The sequence below is a fragment of the Bombus flavifrons genome, chromosome 14 (genome assembly GCF_040668555.2).
Source record: "Bombus flavifrons isolate JBK064 chromosome 14, iyBomFlav1_principal, whole genome shotgun sequence".
NCBI classification, from domain to species: Eukaryota; Metazoa; Arthropoda; class Insecta; order Hymenoptera; family Apidae; genus Bombus; species Bombus flavifrons.
In genome coordinates, this window is record NC_138455.1 from 3,881,669 (window position 1) to 3,897,799 (window position 16,131).

At 32.4% G+C, this 16,131-nt stretch overlaps 3 protein-coding genes across 9 annotated transcripts; 1 reads left to right on the plus strand and 2 right to left on the minus strand.

Annotated features, from left to right (window-relative positions):
- The first annotated feature begins 33 nt into the window (after positions 1 to 33).
- Ire1 (serine/threonine-protein kinase/endoribonuclease Ire1) lies at positions 34 to 5,138 on the plus strand. Of its 2 annotated transcripts, none has more exons than XM_069127275.1 (13): positions 34 to 652; positions 731 to 873; positions 937 to 979; positions 1,060 to 1,439; positions 1,521 to 1,740; positions 1,837 to 2,066; positions 2,156 to 2,493; positions 2,643 to 2,803; positions 2,893 to 3,179; positions 3,277 to 3,573; positions 3,711 to 3,886; positions 4,004 to 4,195; positions 4,282 to 5,138. In XM_069127275.1, the coding sequence occupies exons 2-13, from the start codon at positions 837 to 839 to the stop codon at positions 4,654 to 4,656; spliced, it is 2,736 nt and encodes a 911-aa protein (XP_068983376.1). In that variant the 5' UTR covers positions 34 to 652; positions 731 to 836; the 3' UTR covers positions 4,657 to 5,138. The 2 variants fall into 2 exon arrangements, with proteins under 2 accessions (XP_068983376.1, XP_068983374.1); XM_069127273.1 differs by having other exon boundaries at positions 731 to 860.
- A 1,103-nt stretch (positions 5,139 to 6,241) lies between these two features.
- On the minus strand, positions 6,242 to 14,225 carry LOC138186946 (putative inorganic phosphate cotransporter). Of its 6 annotated transcripts, XR_011175046.1 has the most exons (6): positions 12,686 to 12,963; positions 9,969 to 10,204; positions 8,493 to 9,390; positions 7,518 to 7,835; positions 7,034 to 7,173; positions 6,242 to 6,948 (listed from the first exon to the last, which is right to left on the minus strand). XR_011175046.1 is itself a non-coding variant. In XM_069127282.1 (5 exons), the coding sequence occupies exons 1-5, from the start codon at positions 12,708 to 12,710 to the stop codon at positions 7,151 to 7,153; spliced, it is 1,500 nt and encodes a 499-aa protein (XP_068983383.1). In that variant the 5' UTR covers positions 12,711 to 12,963; the 3' UTR covers positions 6,242 to 7,150. The 6 variants fall into 6 exon arrangements, 5 of the variants coding, with proteins under 5 accessions (XP_068983383.1, XP_068983386.1, XP_068983385.1 ...); XM_069127282.1 differs by having other exon boundaries at positions 6,242 to 7,173; XM_069127285.1 differs by lacking the exons at positions 6,242 to 6,948; positions 7,034 to 7,173; positions 12,686 to 12,963 and adding an exon at positions 14,105 to 14,225 and having other exon boundaries at positions 7,180 to 7,835.
- On the minus strand, positions 14,003 to 15,120 carry Det (baculoviral IAP repeat containing deterin). Its single transcript, XM_069127290.1, has 4 exons — positions 14,846 to 15,120; positions 14,500 to 14,703; positions 14,308 to 14,428; positions 14,003 to 14,225 (listed from the first exon to the last, which is right to left on the minus strand). The coding sequence occupies exons 1-4, from the start codon at positions 14,857 to 14,859 to the stop codon at positions 14,112 to 14,114; spliced, it is 453 nt and encodes a 150-aa protein (XP_068983391.1). The 5' UTR covers positions 14,860 to 15,120; the 3' UTR covers positions 14,003 to 14,111.
- Positions 15,121 to 16,131: the final 1,011 nt, after the last annotated feature.

The following is a 16,131-nucleotide window of genomic DNA, read 5'->3' on the forward strand; positions in this document are numbered from 1 at the left end:
TTTCTTCTTACTCTTAAAATTCCCTATTAATCGTGATGAGTCATTAAATTATTTAATTCTATCTATAATACATCAGTTTTGAAAGCAAACAAGCTGTGTATAACAAAAATTATGCATTTTATTTTTGTTAAAATATATACCATGTGAGATTTTAGTTTATGATTATCTTTCAACGTATACGTACTTAGTAGTACCTACGCGAATAGCAATGTTAACTGTGAAAACAAACTTCTATCGGTTTTTTAAAAAATCATTAAATTTATATCACGATACTCAATATGTATGTAATATTAAGCATATATGAAGCAAAAGGAAGACAAAGTATTTTGTAACAATAACATTTGACGATGGCTATTTAGGAGAGATTTTCGAAAATTACGAAAACACTTGGACGAGATGACGAAAAAAGTCGTCGTTTGTTATAGAGAGGGATGTAAAATTAGAATATCTTACCATTTTATAGATATAGTTTATTGCTTTTAAAACACCTATTTATTTGGGTTAACATATAAACAACTAATTACATAAAATACAAATCATGCGATTTGGGCTTGTACTAATCTTTTTGACCATTGGACATTTCATTGAGAATGTCTGTGGTCAAACTGAAAGATCACAGAAATCGGATTATTTTAAGACCTCTGAGGGAGAAGTATGTTGATTTTTTTGGTTCTTCTAATGTACATAATTAAAAAGTTTCCTCTATAAATTTAAGATGAACTTTTTGTAGTATAAACAAAAGAAGGATACGGAATTAATACCAGAGCAAGATGATCCTCTCTTAATATTTTCTACATTAGATGGTTCCTTGGTTGGTATAAAACAACGCTCTGGGAATGTGCTCTGGCGACAAAGCGATGGTATTGTTAATAGGTATAATTCATAGGATCTAGGTTTTACCAAACTAGTATAACCATTTTTAAGCATTTGTTGCAGAACCAATTGTCAAGGTACCAGTTGATCTTGGCAGGACTTCCATGTGAGTATATTAGAATTTATTTTATGAAAATATTGTTGTAGTCATAACTCAATTATTATTAAGTTCTGTGCTTGTTTCAGGCCTATGTTTTTACCAGATCCAAAGGATGGTTCTTTGTATATATTTGGAGCAGAAACTGAAGCTCTAAAAAAGCTGCCATTCACCATTCCACAACTTGTGACTAATAGTCCTTGTCGTAGCAGCGATGGAATATTATATACTGGTAGAAAGATTGATACTTGGTTTGGCATTGATCCTAGAACTGGTGAAAGGAAGCAACTACTAGGATTTGATGAAGTTAAAAATACTTGTCCTCTAGAAATGCAGAACGTTGTATTTATGGGACGTACAGAATATAATATCATGATGGTGGATAGCAAGCAAAAGAATCGAAAGTGGAATGTTACGTTTTATGATTATACTGCTACAAAAATGGAACCCGAAGGAATAGAAAATTATGGTTCGACCAATATATAACTTTTACATATTGCTTTGTTATATAATATATTACCATGAACGCAATAGCAATTTTATTTTATAGATCTGGTTCATTTCGCGACGAGTTCGACCGGACGGATTGTTACTGTAGATAGAAGATTAGGAATAATTCTGTGGGAGCTGGATGTACAGAGTCCAGTGATAGCAGTGTACATCGTAAGGGAAGATGGCTTGTTAACAGTTCCTTTTACTAGTGTTGCAGATCAAACTTTGAATCTTCTTCTAAAACGTTTTGCAAGCAAACCGAGCGACATTCAATTATTGTTAGTAATTGATATTTTTGTAAATTGCTTGATTCAAGTATTCATCGTTATTGTTTTATGTGAAATTAATTCACAATACCTGTTCTCTTTTCACAGTCCAACATTATATATTGGCCAACATAGACATGGACTGTATGCCTTGCCATCTCTTGTAGATTCAACAACAGCCACAATATCAAGTAATATTGGTCAGTTGCTACTTGAAGGTCCGTTATCAGTTCCACAATTAACAAAAAACGACAACGGAAATGTTTCTCTGTCTGATTCATATTTTGACAATACTAACTTTATTGCTCAGACTGGATATCAGGCAGTCATAACACTAGGTAATGGTAATGATTAAAAATAATTGATTACGTTAATTAATACTAATATTATTTACTAACTGAATTTTGTGAACTTATTTGGAGAACAGGTCACTACGAAATACCAGCTGAATATAAATTGCAGGATCAACAACCACTTCAAATTACTGGTCGGTCTGATCCTGTCATCGAAACATTACCTTTGCAATATTTCAATTCTACAAAACAATCATTGTTCAGTTTACAAAATGATGATAAATTTAACAACAATGGAAATAATGGATCGTGGCGTGAGTTGATGCAGAATACTTATATAATGGGCAAGAATTGGCTCAGTCAGCAAGAAAATAAAGGATTAAAATTAACGTTAGTCGTATTGCTGGGATGTATACTAGCAATGTTCTGGTACTTTAACGCACAATTTAAGGAGTTTCAACAACTTTCTCAGGTATGTTTTTTCTTTGCATTGATGTACATTTGTTTTTCATTATATTTAGTTTTCCTTTGCTATTAGTGTATTAGTTCTATCTATATCTCTAAAAAGCAGCTAGTTTACGTCATTGGAATTTCTAAACGATCGACAATTTTTTATCACAGGGTTCTCGGGAAAATAGTAGTACCAATGATTATTATGGAATGCGATTAAACACACTCGTAGTTCCTGAGGATATAGGTGAGGGAGTAGTCAAAGTTGGCAAGATAACTTTCGATACTGGACAAGTTTTAGGCAAGGGGTGCGAGGGAACTTTTGTATATAGGTAATATAGAAGAAAGATAGTATGCTTTCTCACTGTTTTAATTAAGACATACAAAATATATGACATTGGAATTTTATACATATTTTCAGAGGTAGTTTCGATGGACGCTCTGTAGCTGTAAAGCGTTTGTTACCAGATTGCTTTACATTTGCCGACCGGGAAGTAACACTTCTCAGAGAATCGGATGCGCATGCAAATGTTGTGCGATACTTTTGCACTGAGCAAGATAGGATGTTCAGATATATTGCATTAGAATTAGCTGAAGCGACTTTGCAAGATTATGTGGCGGGAAAGTACGATAAACGAAAAATATCCGCGAAAAGCATTCTGCGACAGGCTACGTCAGGATTAGCCCATCTCCATCTTCTTGACATAGGTAAGTTTTAGGTTTCCCTGTGATCGTTAAAACAATAAATATATCTATATCAATATTGTCTTTTTAACAACTTTTTGTGTTTCCTTTTGAACGACAGTACACAGAGACATCAAACCTCACAATGTGTTATTATCGGTCCCAGGACCACGCGGAGAAGTAAGAGCTATGATATCGGATTTTGGTTTATGTAAGAAACTTCAATTGGGTCGCGTGTCTTTTTCGCGTAGATCAGGTGTAACAGGAACCGATGGTTGGATTGCACCAGAAATGTTAAACGGGAACAGAACTACTTGCGCCGTAGATATCTTTTCTCTTGGCTGTGTGTTTTATTATGTTCTTTCTGATGGAAAGCATCCATTTGGAGATCCATTACGGCGGCAAGCTAATATTCTTTGTAAGAATATACATAGTACTTCGCTCATTTCCAACTTTTGTTTATTTTATTGAGTGCGGATAAAACTGCATCTTCATTCTTTCTCTTTTCTTTTCCGATTTCTATTTCTGACAATGAACAAATTCGATATATCATAGGCGGAGAAAGTGATTTAATGGCACTTCATGATGGAATTTCCCAGAATGACAAAGAGTTGGCGTTAGTGCTTATAAAAGCAATGATCGCAAGTAATCCATCGGAAAGACCACCTGTAATGGCGGTCCATGATCATCCAATATTTTGGGAACCTGCTACAATTCTTGCATTTTTTCAGGTGCTCTATTTATATTATTTCATACCTTCTTGTATTTAGATTATTTTAGCTATTTCCTATTAACTATTATCAAGGATGAAATTCATCCTTTCCAATTCCTTTTAATTTGTAAATTAGGATGTGAGCGATCGAGTGGAAAAAGAGCAGATCGACAGTCCGGCCTTAATTGCACTGGAATCTAATAGCACGCGAGTGTTACAAGGAGATTGGAGATTAATTATTGACATAGAAGTTGCAACTGATCTACGAAAGTATAGAAGTTATCGTGGCGAAAGTGTTCGAGATTTATTAAGGGCATTACGAAACAAGGTTCGAATACAAACATAAATTGTAAAGATTGAGAGAATGACGTTTGAATTTTATTTTTCGTTCATGGTTCCAATGATTTGTTGTAGAAACATCACTATAGAGAATTGAGTCCGCAAGCCCAAGAAAGCCTTGGGTATATCCCCGACAAGTTTACAGATTATTGGCTCTCTAGATTTCCCACTTTACTTTCGCACGTATGGTGTGCTATGCAAGCTTTCCGTGAAGAGCCAACATTAAGGGGATATTACCACGCTGATTACATATTCGCAAATACTTGTGAAACAGAATCTTTACAGATACAAAATACGCGACCAATAGATTACATGATAACGTCAAGTCCTTGGAAAGTCCAAGATAATATAGATTGGAGTCCGAATAGAGTAAGATGTCGTGGTCAACGAAGAAAACACGAGAAGAAAAAACTAGAAATACCAGTTGCTTGGACCTTACCTTCGAATTAGAGAATCAATGAGTTGTGGTTTTATGTTATTTTATCAACATGATGTATATATGTACTTCATTAGCGAAGAGATGAATGTACCTTTTCAGAAATGCGCTCAAGTAACGACACTGCAATTATCAGTAGATTTTTTAAAAAAGGTCAACTAACTCACTAAGCAGTGCAAAAAATTGAAAATATTTGTAAATAATGCGATACTAGTAAAGAATATTTGTAAAAAAAGAGGAAAATAAAAAAAGACAGAAAGAATTCATCGTGTTAAATATGGATCGTTTATTTTGAAAGTGGTGCAGTCCATTTTTTGGTTGTTTCGAGAAAATTAGAGGTTAGCATATTAGTCAATTCAAAAATATAGATTAATTATGTCAAGTCTGGTAATGTTTTTACTAATTTATCGATATGTAATTTGATTATATAAATTTCTTTTAGGCGAATTTAACTAAAATAATATTTATTTACAGGCTGTAAATGGACTTACACCATTTTCATAATTAGTCAATTGTAAAAATCATTTAATTTCAATTGTGAAAAATTAAATATGACTTAAAATATATTTTGTATTAATCCTATTTTGTTCATAAATAATAACAAGAAATAAAATAGGAGTAATATTTTTTATTTTGAACGTTAATTATATTTATATATTGTTAAACTTAACATAAAATATTGATATTATTTATTTATGTTTTTTATATTGTAGTGTTTCGAAATATTCATGATGCACAGGAGGTATATAAGGTAATAACTGCTCCATATCCTTATATTTTTCGTATGTAATAGGTCTGGCATCGTTATACAAAGGCGTCAGGGCGGTTCTTTCAAATTTTAGCGGTCTTCCCTGACATGTAGGTGATAAATCTAATGTCTTAAAGTCTGTGTCCTCCATCGATGTTTTATATAAAACAGTATACGGTGCATTTTTGCAAAACCTCATCCAACATATTTTCAGTCAGTTTATCTTTTTTTCGTTAGTATTTTTTCTTACTCGTTTTTGAATTGCGTTTTGTAGATTTTTTGTTGAAATGAAATTCTCGTTTCATTTCATGTAAAATAAATCTTTTATTTTGTCTACATTGTTCTATAACATCATAATAATCCTGTGGTGCGTACAAAAAATTCTTTTTTCGTACTGCCCCGTCACCTATGTCTATGGAAATTGGACTTACACCACTTTCATAATTAATCGCTATGCAATTTCTTTCATTGGCCAATTTTAAATTGAACGCATTTGCATTTGAAAGCATTGACATTTTTTAAGATATTAAATATAAACTAGTTGTAAATAAAAAGTTTAAACTAAATTAATCACAAATTATGTGATATCTCATTTTTTTACCAAAATGAACTTACATCACTTTCAAAATAAACGGTTCATATATAGTATACCTAAATATGTACAAAATTTGTCAACTGTTTATGTGATATTTGCTCATTTGCTATAAAAAGAAAAACAGGACAAAATTTGTTTTCGATATAAAAAATATTACCTCAATGGTATAAAAAGAACGGCTTTTGTTTACGAAAGTGTTCAACTTTATTACTTATTGTTAGTTGTGGTGTATCATTGCTGTAGTAAATGTCTGATATGATAAAATATTACTAGTTTATTGGTATGGAAAGAAAGATTCTTGATTACATAAAACGTTCAATCTCATTTTTGAGTTACGTCGTATCATTGCTGTACTAAACGAGTGGTGTGTAATATGTGATAGAATATTACTACCTGCTATTACTACTTGCTTATATAAAACGGTAAATCTTAGTTTTAAGTTATGTCATATCATCGTTGCAGCAAATGAGGGATGCGCGATTTGTGATAGAATTTTTCGAATCATAATTATGAATAGTAAATAATAACAATCAAAAAATACATTTATTTTTTCACGTCGCAATAAAGAGACAAATGTAGAAGTTTATGCCAATATTTGCCGTACATGTCATATGTTTTATACTCCTATTCATAATATATATGTTGTCATTCATATATGTGTAAGTGTATACGCACACGTTTTATTTTAGACAATCATATATATATCTATATGTATCTATATGTATGAAAATAGTTTTTCATCATCTTCTCATTTATTTCAGAAACAATATTTAACGATGTACACACTTACTTTAACACACGTAGTTACAAAATATTTTTCAGGTACGCTGAATCTCGTTAGTCGCGAGAACACGTCAATGTAACATAATAGCCAGATGTGTCTTTCATTCTCGCTCGTTAACGTGTGTTCGATGTAAATGTATCTACACAGTTGTTCGACTTATCATTCGTTTCGAACTAGGACTAGACAGAAGAACAGAAAGGAAAGATATTAACTATCGAAAAATTTGAAATACTATTAAGGCTGTACAAAATTTCGTTCCCTCACCATATTTTCTCTTGTTCTTTTTCTGTTTATAATATCCCTTTGTTATAAATTATACTCAATATTGCATAATCTGATAAAGCGTGATAAAAGAAAATATAATTAAGGAAGATATTTTGTTTAAGAAAAGAATATTTCCATTCCTAAAACATTAATAAGAAATATCGGTTTATAGAAAGAAACGAACTATATTACACTTAGAGGTCTAATACATTCCATAAACGAGTAGACGGAATGACTTTTTTTAAATTAATAGAAAATCTAGCGAGTATAATAAGGTAGATAGTCATGAATATAAACGACACGGATACATGTTTTATGGTTTAAGTTTAACGAATCACTTATGTATACAATGCACAAAACTTATCTGCATGTATCTAATATGTATCTCATGCATATTCTATTCAAGCTGTAAAAATCGACGTGTGTTGATTTTTACGCGAATTACATTAAGTCGAAAATATTTTCAATCGCTCTTTAGTTTTACCAACTTCTCCTTTTTCGTTTGCAATTTTCATCCGTCTCTCTTCTCTTTCCCTTCTGATAAATTCAGGATCGTTCCAGTACTGAACTTCTCCGTTTGCATACAGTACAAAAATCAGATTAGTCAAGATGAAAACAACAAAAACAATCCAAAATACGAGTCTCCATTGGGCAAGTGTCTGATTCGGAGTTAATTCACTAACGATATACGGTGTCAAAATACCGGTAAAAGCGCCTATTCCGTTCACTAGAGCCATTAAGGTGCCAGAATAGTTTGGACTGAGATCTAGAGCATTCACCTTCATTCCTGGATAAAATGTACCTAGAGTAAGAAAAAGAAAGAAATAGAGTTTATAATCAAATGGGAATAGAAATTTCCAAATTAAATCGAAAGAGAGAAATTGAAGAGCTCACAACAAAAACGACCATTTTCTATGTTTATCTTTTTCTAAAAAAGGCGGACTCTAACATTTTAAATTCCTGTTTGATACATTTGAATTTTTATTAACGAAATATTCATCATATTACAGTATTGTATGATTGAACTTCTTGAGAACCAAACTGATTAATTTCATCTGTTAGTATCTAATCTCTTAATTTCACTACATAAACACGCGATTAATATTCAATTCTCAAGAAACAAATTTTGAAAGATAACATAAATAATAATAAGTTTTGAGGTAAATTTAAAAAGCAGTATTTATAAAATCACTACTTTTCCGTACTTTTCAATTTATAAAATTGATCAATGTGGTTTCTGAACGGCTCAATTATTCTACGCATATTTCTAGTTAATCATAGATTAATTAGACTAATCGTGAACAAATTATGTTTTTAAACTCGATTTCCGTAATATCGATTGCACAATATTGAGAGTTTCAATTCTGATTACTAGAACATGTTATCATTTAAAAAATTAAAAATGTTGATAAGAGCCGTTTTTGTTGTTATCCAACGTATTGTATATATGTATACATACCCATTAATGTCGTGCCAACGGTAAACATAATAACAACAGTTGTTCTGTCACATTCGGCATAAGATGCACCTATGATGAATGCTCCTGGTCCGAGCGAGGCAATGGTAGTACCCAATTTACGTACATTAGTACGTGACATTAGGCCTTTCGTGATCATCCAGTCGGCCAAACAAGATGTCACTACACTACAAATCCACATAGTTAAATAGGGTAATGCGGAGAGTAATCCATTGTCTTTGATCGAATACTTGAGTACGCTGCTCATATATTTCGGAAGGTCATTGACCAAGGTGAAAAAGCCCCAATCATGACCAACTTGTGCCGCTATTAGTGCCCAAAGCGGTACAGATTTAAGAAGGTGTCTCCATGGAACCGAAGGTGGTTTTTTATGCGTATGCGCGTGCATCCTTTCTTGTAGAAAATTTCGTTCTCTTTCGGATATAAATGGATGCGTGTCTGGATTATTGAAGCACGTTACCAGCCATATCAAAAACCAAAGAATTCCGACACTACCGAATACGTAAAACACAGCCGGCCATCCTATCGCTGAGTAATGAATAATGAGACCGGACAAGGAGTTGGCAAATACCGTGCCGAGTTGAGCACCGGCGAATACCAACGAACCGATCATGGACCTTTCCTCTGGTGGTGTCCATTGAGCGAGCATTGCGTTTAACGCCGGAAATGTTGTCCCTTCGCAAAGGCCCATTAACACGCGTACGATGATTAGACCTATTGCTTCTCCATATTCTACGACGAGCGGTGTAATGAGCGTGAAAACGCCGGTCGCCAATATACCCAAACCGAGGGAATATTTCCCACCAAATTTTTCAGACAACATCCCTCCAGGTAGATGTGTTATCACATAGCCCACGTAAAACGACGACAAGATAATACCCTGAACGAGAAAGATTAAAAACGTGTATTACAAGTTCATATAGGAATACATATGTACTGTAAGGTACAATTCGTAATTATTACAATATTTTTTTTTCGATATCGTAAGTATATATCATTTATATATATATATATATATATACATACACATATACACTGCCTGCCGTAAGTATTAGAAATCTAAAGTATTTGTTTAATTTATTGGAAAGCTCCAGAATATCTTAATTTACTTAATATTTTACGTTATAAGGCACATCTGATGCAAATGAAATAACAGATTTAAAATAACATAATTTAGACGCGCATACCACAATGATTGTCTCAAAAAACACCTTGCTAATAAGCTTAGAGTACTGGAACCTCTAACAAAAGTGAGAATAACATGTGCATTGTTTTTATCAAAGAAGTAGTAGTAGAAGTACTACCTTGGCAGTTGAATGCGATTGAAAAAAAGTAATATAATTAGAAACTAAAAGCAGTGAAAAGCATTCAATTTGTATTAAATATCAACAGGTGTCTGTCTACTTATACGTATGACAGGCAGTGTACATATGCACGTATGCGCGTGTGTGTTTTTACCTGCATCGTCTCACTCCACTCATACCGTTTTGCGTACGATTGCGTGCCATTGTTACCCCCTTTCCCACTCTCATTCCTGACCGGGCAAGTATTGTCATAGAAGTGTGTCGTATTCTCATGCATCGGAATTACCATTTCGGTAATCGTAATCGACAAGCAGACTCTCATCGCGTAAGCGTTAAAGAGCGCCAAAAAACCCATTATTGCGAATATCCATCGTTGCGGTATTCTTCCACCTGTGTGCATGTAAACATATCTCTTATTGGTAATAGCGTCGATAAATAAACTCACGCTGTCATGTCGCAAAGAAGAAAGCCCGAGGTTAACAGCGCGGAAGGAATGACGATTAGTAGCGGAGCCTTTCCCCTATTGGCAGCTGTCTAACGAACCGTACAAACTTATCTAGGTAAAGGTCAGATTCCTTGCACGTATCACTGACTTCGGCATAGCGCATAATTTCGATTTCGAGTTGTGCTTATTGAAAAGGTAAACGGCAAACGTTGAACCAACAAGGAGTAGAAGAGAGGAATGGAAGAAGAGGAAAGAGCGAGCGAGAGAGAGAGAAATTCGAAAACGAACATATCCTTGAAACAAAAGGTCATACTCCGATATTTAGCGATTCCGGTAACGATAATTCGTGATCTGTTTTTAATTATGTAATTATGATCTGAAAGGACTAAAATTACGGACGACATGTTTTACAAATAGAGGAATTGAAATTCCATTCGCGGTCATCTGTTATTAGCATATCATGTATCAAAATGTAAGTGTCGAGAAGGAAAAAAAGAAGTGAAACATAACCAGGAAATAATAGGCGGATAAATTCTATCAACGGTCAGATTAGAACTCTAACCAAAAGATTAATAAAAAGTTGGGCGACAAGATGATGATAAAGAATATTTGTATATTGCAGCAATATATCGAAACCCATGAGAAGAGTGCTACTTGTATAGTTACGTAGACTTTATCTATATCGTTTTCCTTACTTATAATGTTCTGTCTAACATTTTTTCATTTTCCAAGATGTGTTGAAATATCTGAAGTCCCCGTATTTTTTTTACCTTCTAAATAAAGTTATATTATACAGACTGTAACGAAATAATGACTAAATATTTTAAGAAGAGAAACAAAACCGATGCAAAGAAAATAATATATAACACTACAGTTCCCTTCAATCTCGAAATGGTAAATAGAACATTTTAAATTAAAGAGGATAGTATGAATATCTATATTTGTATACGTATACAATAAATTGTATTCTGTGTCACAATATCAGGATGTTAGACGAATTTTTCCTTATTTTCTGGTATCTACCATTATTCAAGCATCATTGACATCTTCATATCGTAAATTTTTCTATTTATAGCTTTCAGTTTCACATCAAGTAACTATATGTATTGAATCAAAAGGAAAAATCACATTTTTTTAGATGATGACGAATTATGTACAATTGACAAAAATAGAAAAAAAAATAAAATTGAAAGAATATATATGCGATACGTGTCTCCTAAATCATTAATGATCACTCATTATTGATCCATGATACAATCAAACGATCGCATAAATTTTTGTCACTTGGGTTTTTGTTTAAATATCACCAGACGCAGCATCAACGAGTTTATCTTATCTGACACGATATAAGGAAAATCCAAACATAAGAGGCCAAAAACTACCAATAATGATCATATCGGCAGACAGAATCGCTGATTCGCCGTAAAGATAACGAGAAAGCGATTGTCGGCTTATTTCGTAGATACAAATGATCTTAATTGCTATAATTCCGTCTTATATGCGGAATTAGTTATTTTCCTTACTTCGGTCAACCTTCTTCAGCTGCCGTTCTACATAAAACCAGTCAATGTTATATAAAATCTCCCTTTAATCGGAACACGGTATTTTTCGTATTTTTCACATTTATTTTTACGTCACATTCAAAAACTTTATTCATGAATTTTTTTAGTTCTTTTCCGCTCTTCACTTTACACGTTATGTTACTTTGCTTCGTTCTTCTTTTGAAGGCAAAGCAATCGTTTTTTTTAAATGCTTTTTTGTACCATGCGCAAAAGAATTCAAAGAATTCTCGATAAAAATTCAAATACATCACCTAGTTACAGATTACCTAAGATAACGACAGACTATTATTACTGATTTCATCACTCATCTAACACTACAGATCACGGAACTTCTCACAATGTTTTTCTAAACAACGTTGACATTTTTCTGCGTAAAAAATTATTTGATTAAGCAATAACTACCATAAATGTAAGAAATCTGCATCGATAGGTATGTAATGATAGGTAACTCTACATCGCTTATGTACATTTCGTTGATCGTTAATTGTCAAGCTACAAAGCTAAGGAAGAAATTTATTACCACGATACCATGAAATATTAATATTACTTTTTTTTTTCAACAAATCATTTACGTAACTTTTATCGCATATGTAATTGATTTACCCACATAAGATTATTTTCCTTCTATCTCATTCTTAATCTATCTCAATTCTTATTCTATCTCACGAAACGAATAATTATCGAATAGATGAATTTATTACACGGGAAATAATAATAATGAATTATTGTACCATTTAAATAACAATGTGGTACTCGGTGCGTTTAATTTTTTCTACAAAAACTTGGTCGTCTTACTAGCAACGAGAGATCGGATTTGTAGAAAATTAAATAATATCATATTTACAAAATGCAGGTGGTACTTACAACATATTTTGCAGGTGGACAGCATCGTGCGAACGAAAATATATTCTGTGACGATTGATTATGATTGGAATGAGAAACACATAAAAAATTACACGCTTGAAAATCGAACATAAATTGTATGAACGATTCGAAGGCGAATAAAATACATACGATCGCGTTCTTATTTTAGTCTATATACTCGGCGCAGCGAAAGGATAAATCTAGCCAACGAAAATCACGAAAGTTTATGAACAGAGACGGTAAGAGGTATATGTGCGTACCCCGACTACATGTTACGATTGACTGAATCAATGCTCTCTGTGCGAATTCATTTTATACTCGTACACGTGCTCCTCACTAAACGCAAAAAGGGAAAGGAAACGTGGATAAGACGCTAAGCGTATTAGTAAAAGTTGACACGAAGGTATGTCTAATGTTAGGGGGGGGATGATAACACGCAACGTATTATGTACCCATTTTTGATATTCTTTACTTGTTTAATATCAACCACATTAAGTGCTTTGATTCGTCGAAAGAACGTTGAAGGTAAGAGGCATTAGCCAGTACATAGATTGATTGCATTCTTTCGATTAAGGAGGAAACACACTTATAAGCATAAGGGTAGGAGGGAAGAAGAGAGGAAAAGTAAAACAGAAGAAGAGAGAAAAAGTAGAACAGAAGAAGACAGAAAACATCTTTCGTTTGCGGTTATAACTTAATAATACGTATTTTCATTTGAAAAATTGGATGTATATGTATTGGATGAGGTACTTACTTTACAACTTTTTTGTACAACATGATTGATTTATCCTATTTATTAAAATTCCTTGAAACAGATTCCAGTTTTCTGAACAGAATCCATAATCCGAACAAATTAAAGGTTTAATTTTAATTTAATTAATAAGCGAGTAACTAAACCGTAAAATTTTCTTGACGTATTACCGGATCATCGGCAGAACTACTTAAATTTAAAGACGAGATTACGATATCGTAATATCCGTATATGTATACTAAACAGTTGTTGTCTATCTTTTTAACATCAATATTTTGTATAAAAATTAGATAATAAATTGGAATTAAGATGTCACTGATAAAATTATACAAGTTTGACAAGAATGGACATTGTAAATTGCTTTAACGAGATAAGTTCCCAATGTCTTTTACACTTCAGTTTTATTGCTTTTGCTAATCTTAGATCATTATCAAATGAATTATCTCCTTCTTTCTTGAGTATACACAGTATTATGTATACTATTTAATTTACAACAGAAAACAAAAACATACAAGAGAATAAGAAAGAAAGGAACAGGAGTAAACAATCTCACCAAAAGGAAGATATAGTATTATTTTCTCAGTGACAAATTTTATTAGAGAATAAAAAAATTAAGTCATAGTTGTATAAATAGAACTATGCACATAACCAGTCTTGGATTACTTTACCAAAATCTTAACTCTGATATTTAGAGTTCTTTCTTAATCCCTTATAAATGTGAGGTATTTCATGTACTAGCCGAATACTTTCTTCTTTTACCTTAGCTATAGCTTTGTCCAACTCACGTGTCTATAAAATTTATATACATAGATCCTCTATATTCTCCACTATATCTATAAGTAATTAATTCATTTCATAAAGTAATACTTACGCATTCTTTTACTGTATATTTTTTGAACAAATCAAATAACTCATACACAGTCCATGAAGTCTCATCAGGTTTTCCCAAACTGATAAAGAAGCATTCTGAATGATGTTTTACATGCTCGTTCCTGAAAGTAATTGGAATTAAGTTACATAGTTGGCATTAATACTAAATTAATAAAATCATTCCAATACATACCATGGATCATCATCAGGATCCCAGCCATCAAGTTGTTTGGAGCAAATAAAACATTCGACCAAGTCAGGTTCTTCCTTACCACCTACAGCAAAAAAACCAGCAGCAGCCATTTTCTCAGGATTACATGAATTATCAGAGGACTGAAAAGGCCAATCTTCGAACGTCTTTAATCTACCAATTTTCCAAAACATTGAATCGTGCTCTCTAAACAGACGAACATATAGCTAATTTAGGTTATACTGCATATTTGATCTTTATACTGAGAATTAAGTGATATAGATTATCGTAACAATATCGTCAATTATTATTATAAGTAGAGAGTAAAATAATATAAAATGATGCTTACGGTAGTAAATCCATAATTGTATAAAATACGAGAATTTTTATTTTCAAACAAGATACGTTACGTTAAAATCCACCGCGGCCCACATAAACACATCATAAGTGCTGCGATCTATGCCTTCTTTACATCATAATCTATGATATCCTGTACAGACGAAGTACATGAATATGTATGCAAGTCGTATCAGTACTGTGAATCTGCATATGCATTTTTGTATCTTATGATTTTGAATCTATTTTTACGTCATATGAGATTTCATCGATTCAGTATAAATAAGATTCAATTAGTATAGGTCTAAATCTAATGTAATTATAGAATGACAAATTATTATTATAAATAAAATACTATGATATATATTTCCTTCTTGAATGAACCGTTGATTCTATGAGAATCTATGTATGAGAAATTATGTATATAGTATATAATATGTAGTATATAGTATGTAGATGTTATTACTATGTTCTTAACCTTTTCGGTACGAGCGCTGTCTATGCTCGATAACCACCGAATACATACATCCCCACGGTCGTCTATCGACGAACGTCAATAATAAATATACGAGGCAACTAATAAAAATATTTACGTCAAGTACCATTACGCGGCGGATGAGCGCCGTACCGAAGAGGGTGATCTTTTTTCCAATAAATAATTTCATCTTCGAAATTGTTAATGGTATGATTATTATGATACATTTTTATTTTTATTCCTGTGAATCGAATTCAATCCCTTTGCAGTTTATTTTTTATTATTACAATTCAGTGTAATATCAAATGTTTCATTTCTGTAGTATTTGCAAACTAAATTTATTTTCTTTAAAAAAAAACCAAAAAAAAAACCAAAAAACCAACCAAATAAAGAGTCTTTCAGCAGGAATAGATGACAGAATCAACGTATTATACTTTAAAAACAATTGTTTTATATATTTTTACTTCTATGGTAATATTTCTAATTCACGGATCATTATCGTATAAATATCGCAATAATTCTGGAATATTCTTACCATTAACTGCAATTTCATCACTACGTTTCTTCAAGAAGGAAAAAATCAAATACCAAGAAATTACGAAACTACTTATAATAATGACGGGCAAATAAGGATGTATTGAGTGTACAATACTACCTTCAGAAACGATATTTTATTACCAATAAAGACAAAATAGTATTTTACATATTATTCTAAAAGATGGTCTGACTGACTGTAATAGTTTTTTACTAAATATATGTTTGCAGAGAATATGTACATTTTCAGATTTGTTTCAAATTTTGAACGACTAGTATATATTTCAAAA

Bases quoted from the DNA above. Each gene is read 5' to 3' on its own strand.
- Det (XM_069127290.1), bottom strand. The intron at 14,429-14,499 runs GTATGTATTGGA...AATTACTTTCAG, and splicing joins GATCCTGATGATGATCCATG to GAACGAGCATGTAAAACATC. The intron at 14,226-14,307 runs GTAAGTATTACT...TAAATTTTATAG, and splicing joins AATATACAGTAAAAGAATGC to ACACGTGAGTTGGACAAAGC.
- LOC138186946 (XM_069127281.1), bottom strand. From the start codon at position 12,710: ATGCTGTCCACCTGCAAAATATGTT. The intron at 10,205-12,685 runs GTAAGTACCACC...ACATGCACACAG, and splicing joins GTCCACCTGCAAAATATGTT to GTGGAAGAATACCGCAACGA. The intron at 7,836-8,492 runs GTATGTATACAT...TTCTTACTCTAG, and splicing joins CGTTGGCACGACATTAATGG to GTACATTTTATCCAGGAATG.
- Ire1 (XM_069127273.1), top strand. From the start codon at position 539: ATGCGATTTGGGCTTGTACTAATCTTTTTGACCATTGGACATTTCATT. The intron at 861-936 runs GTATTGTTAATA...CATTTGTTGCAG, and splicing joins GCTCTGGCGACAAAGCGATG to AACCAATTGTCAAGGTACCA. The intron at 1,741-1,836 runs GTTAGTAATTGA...CTCTTTTCACAG, and splicing joins CCGAGCGACATTCAATTATT to TCCAACATTATATATTGGCC.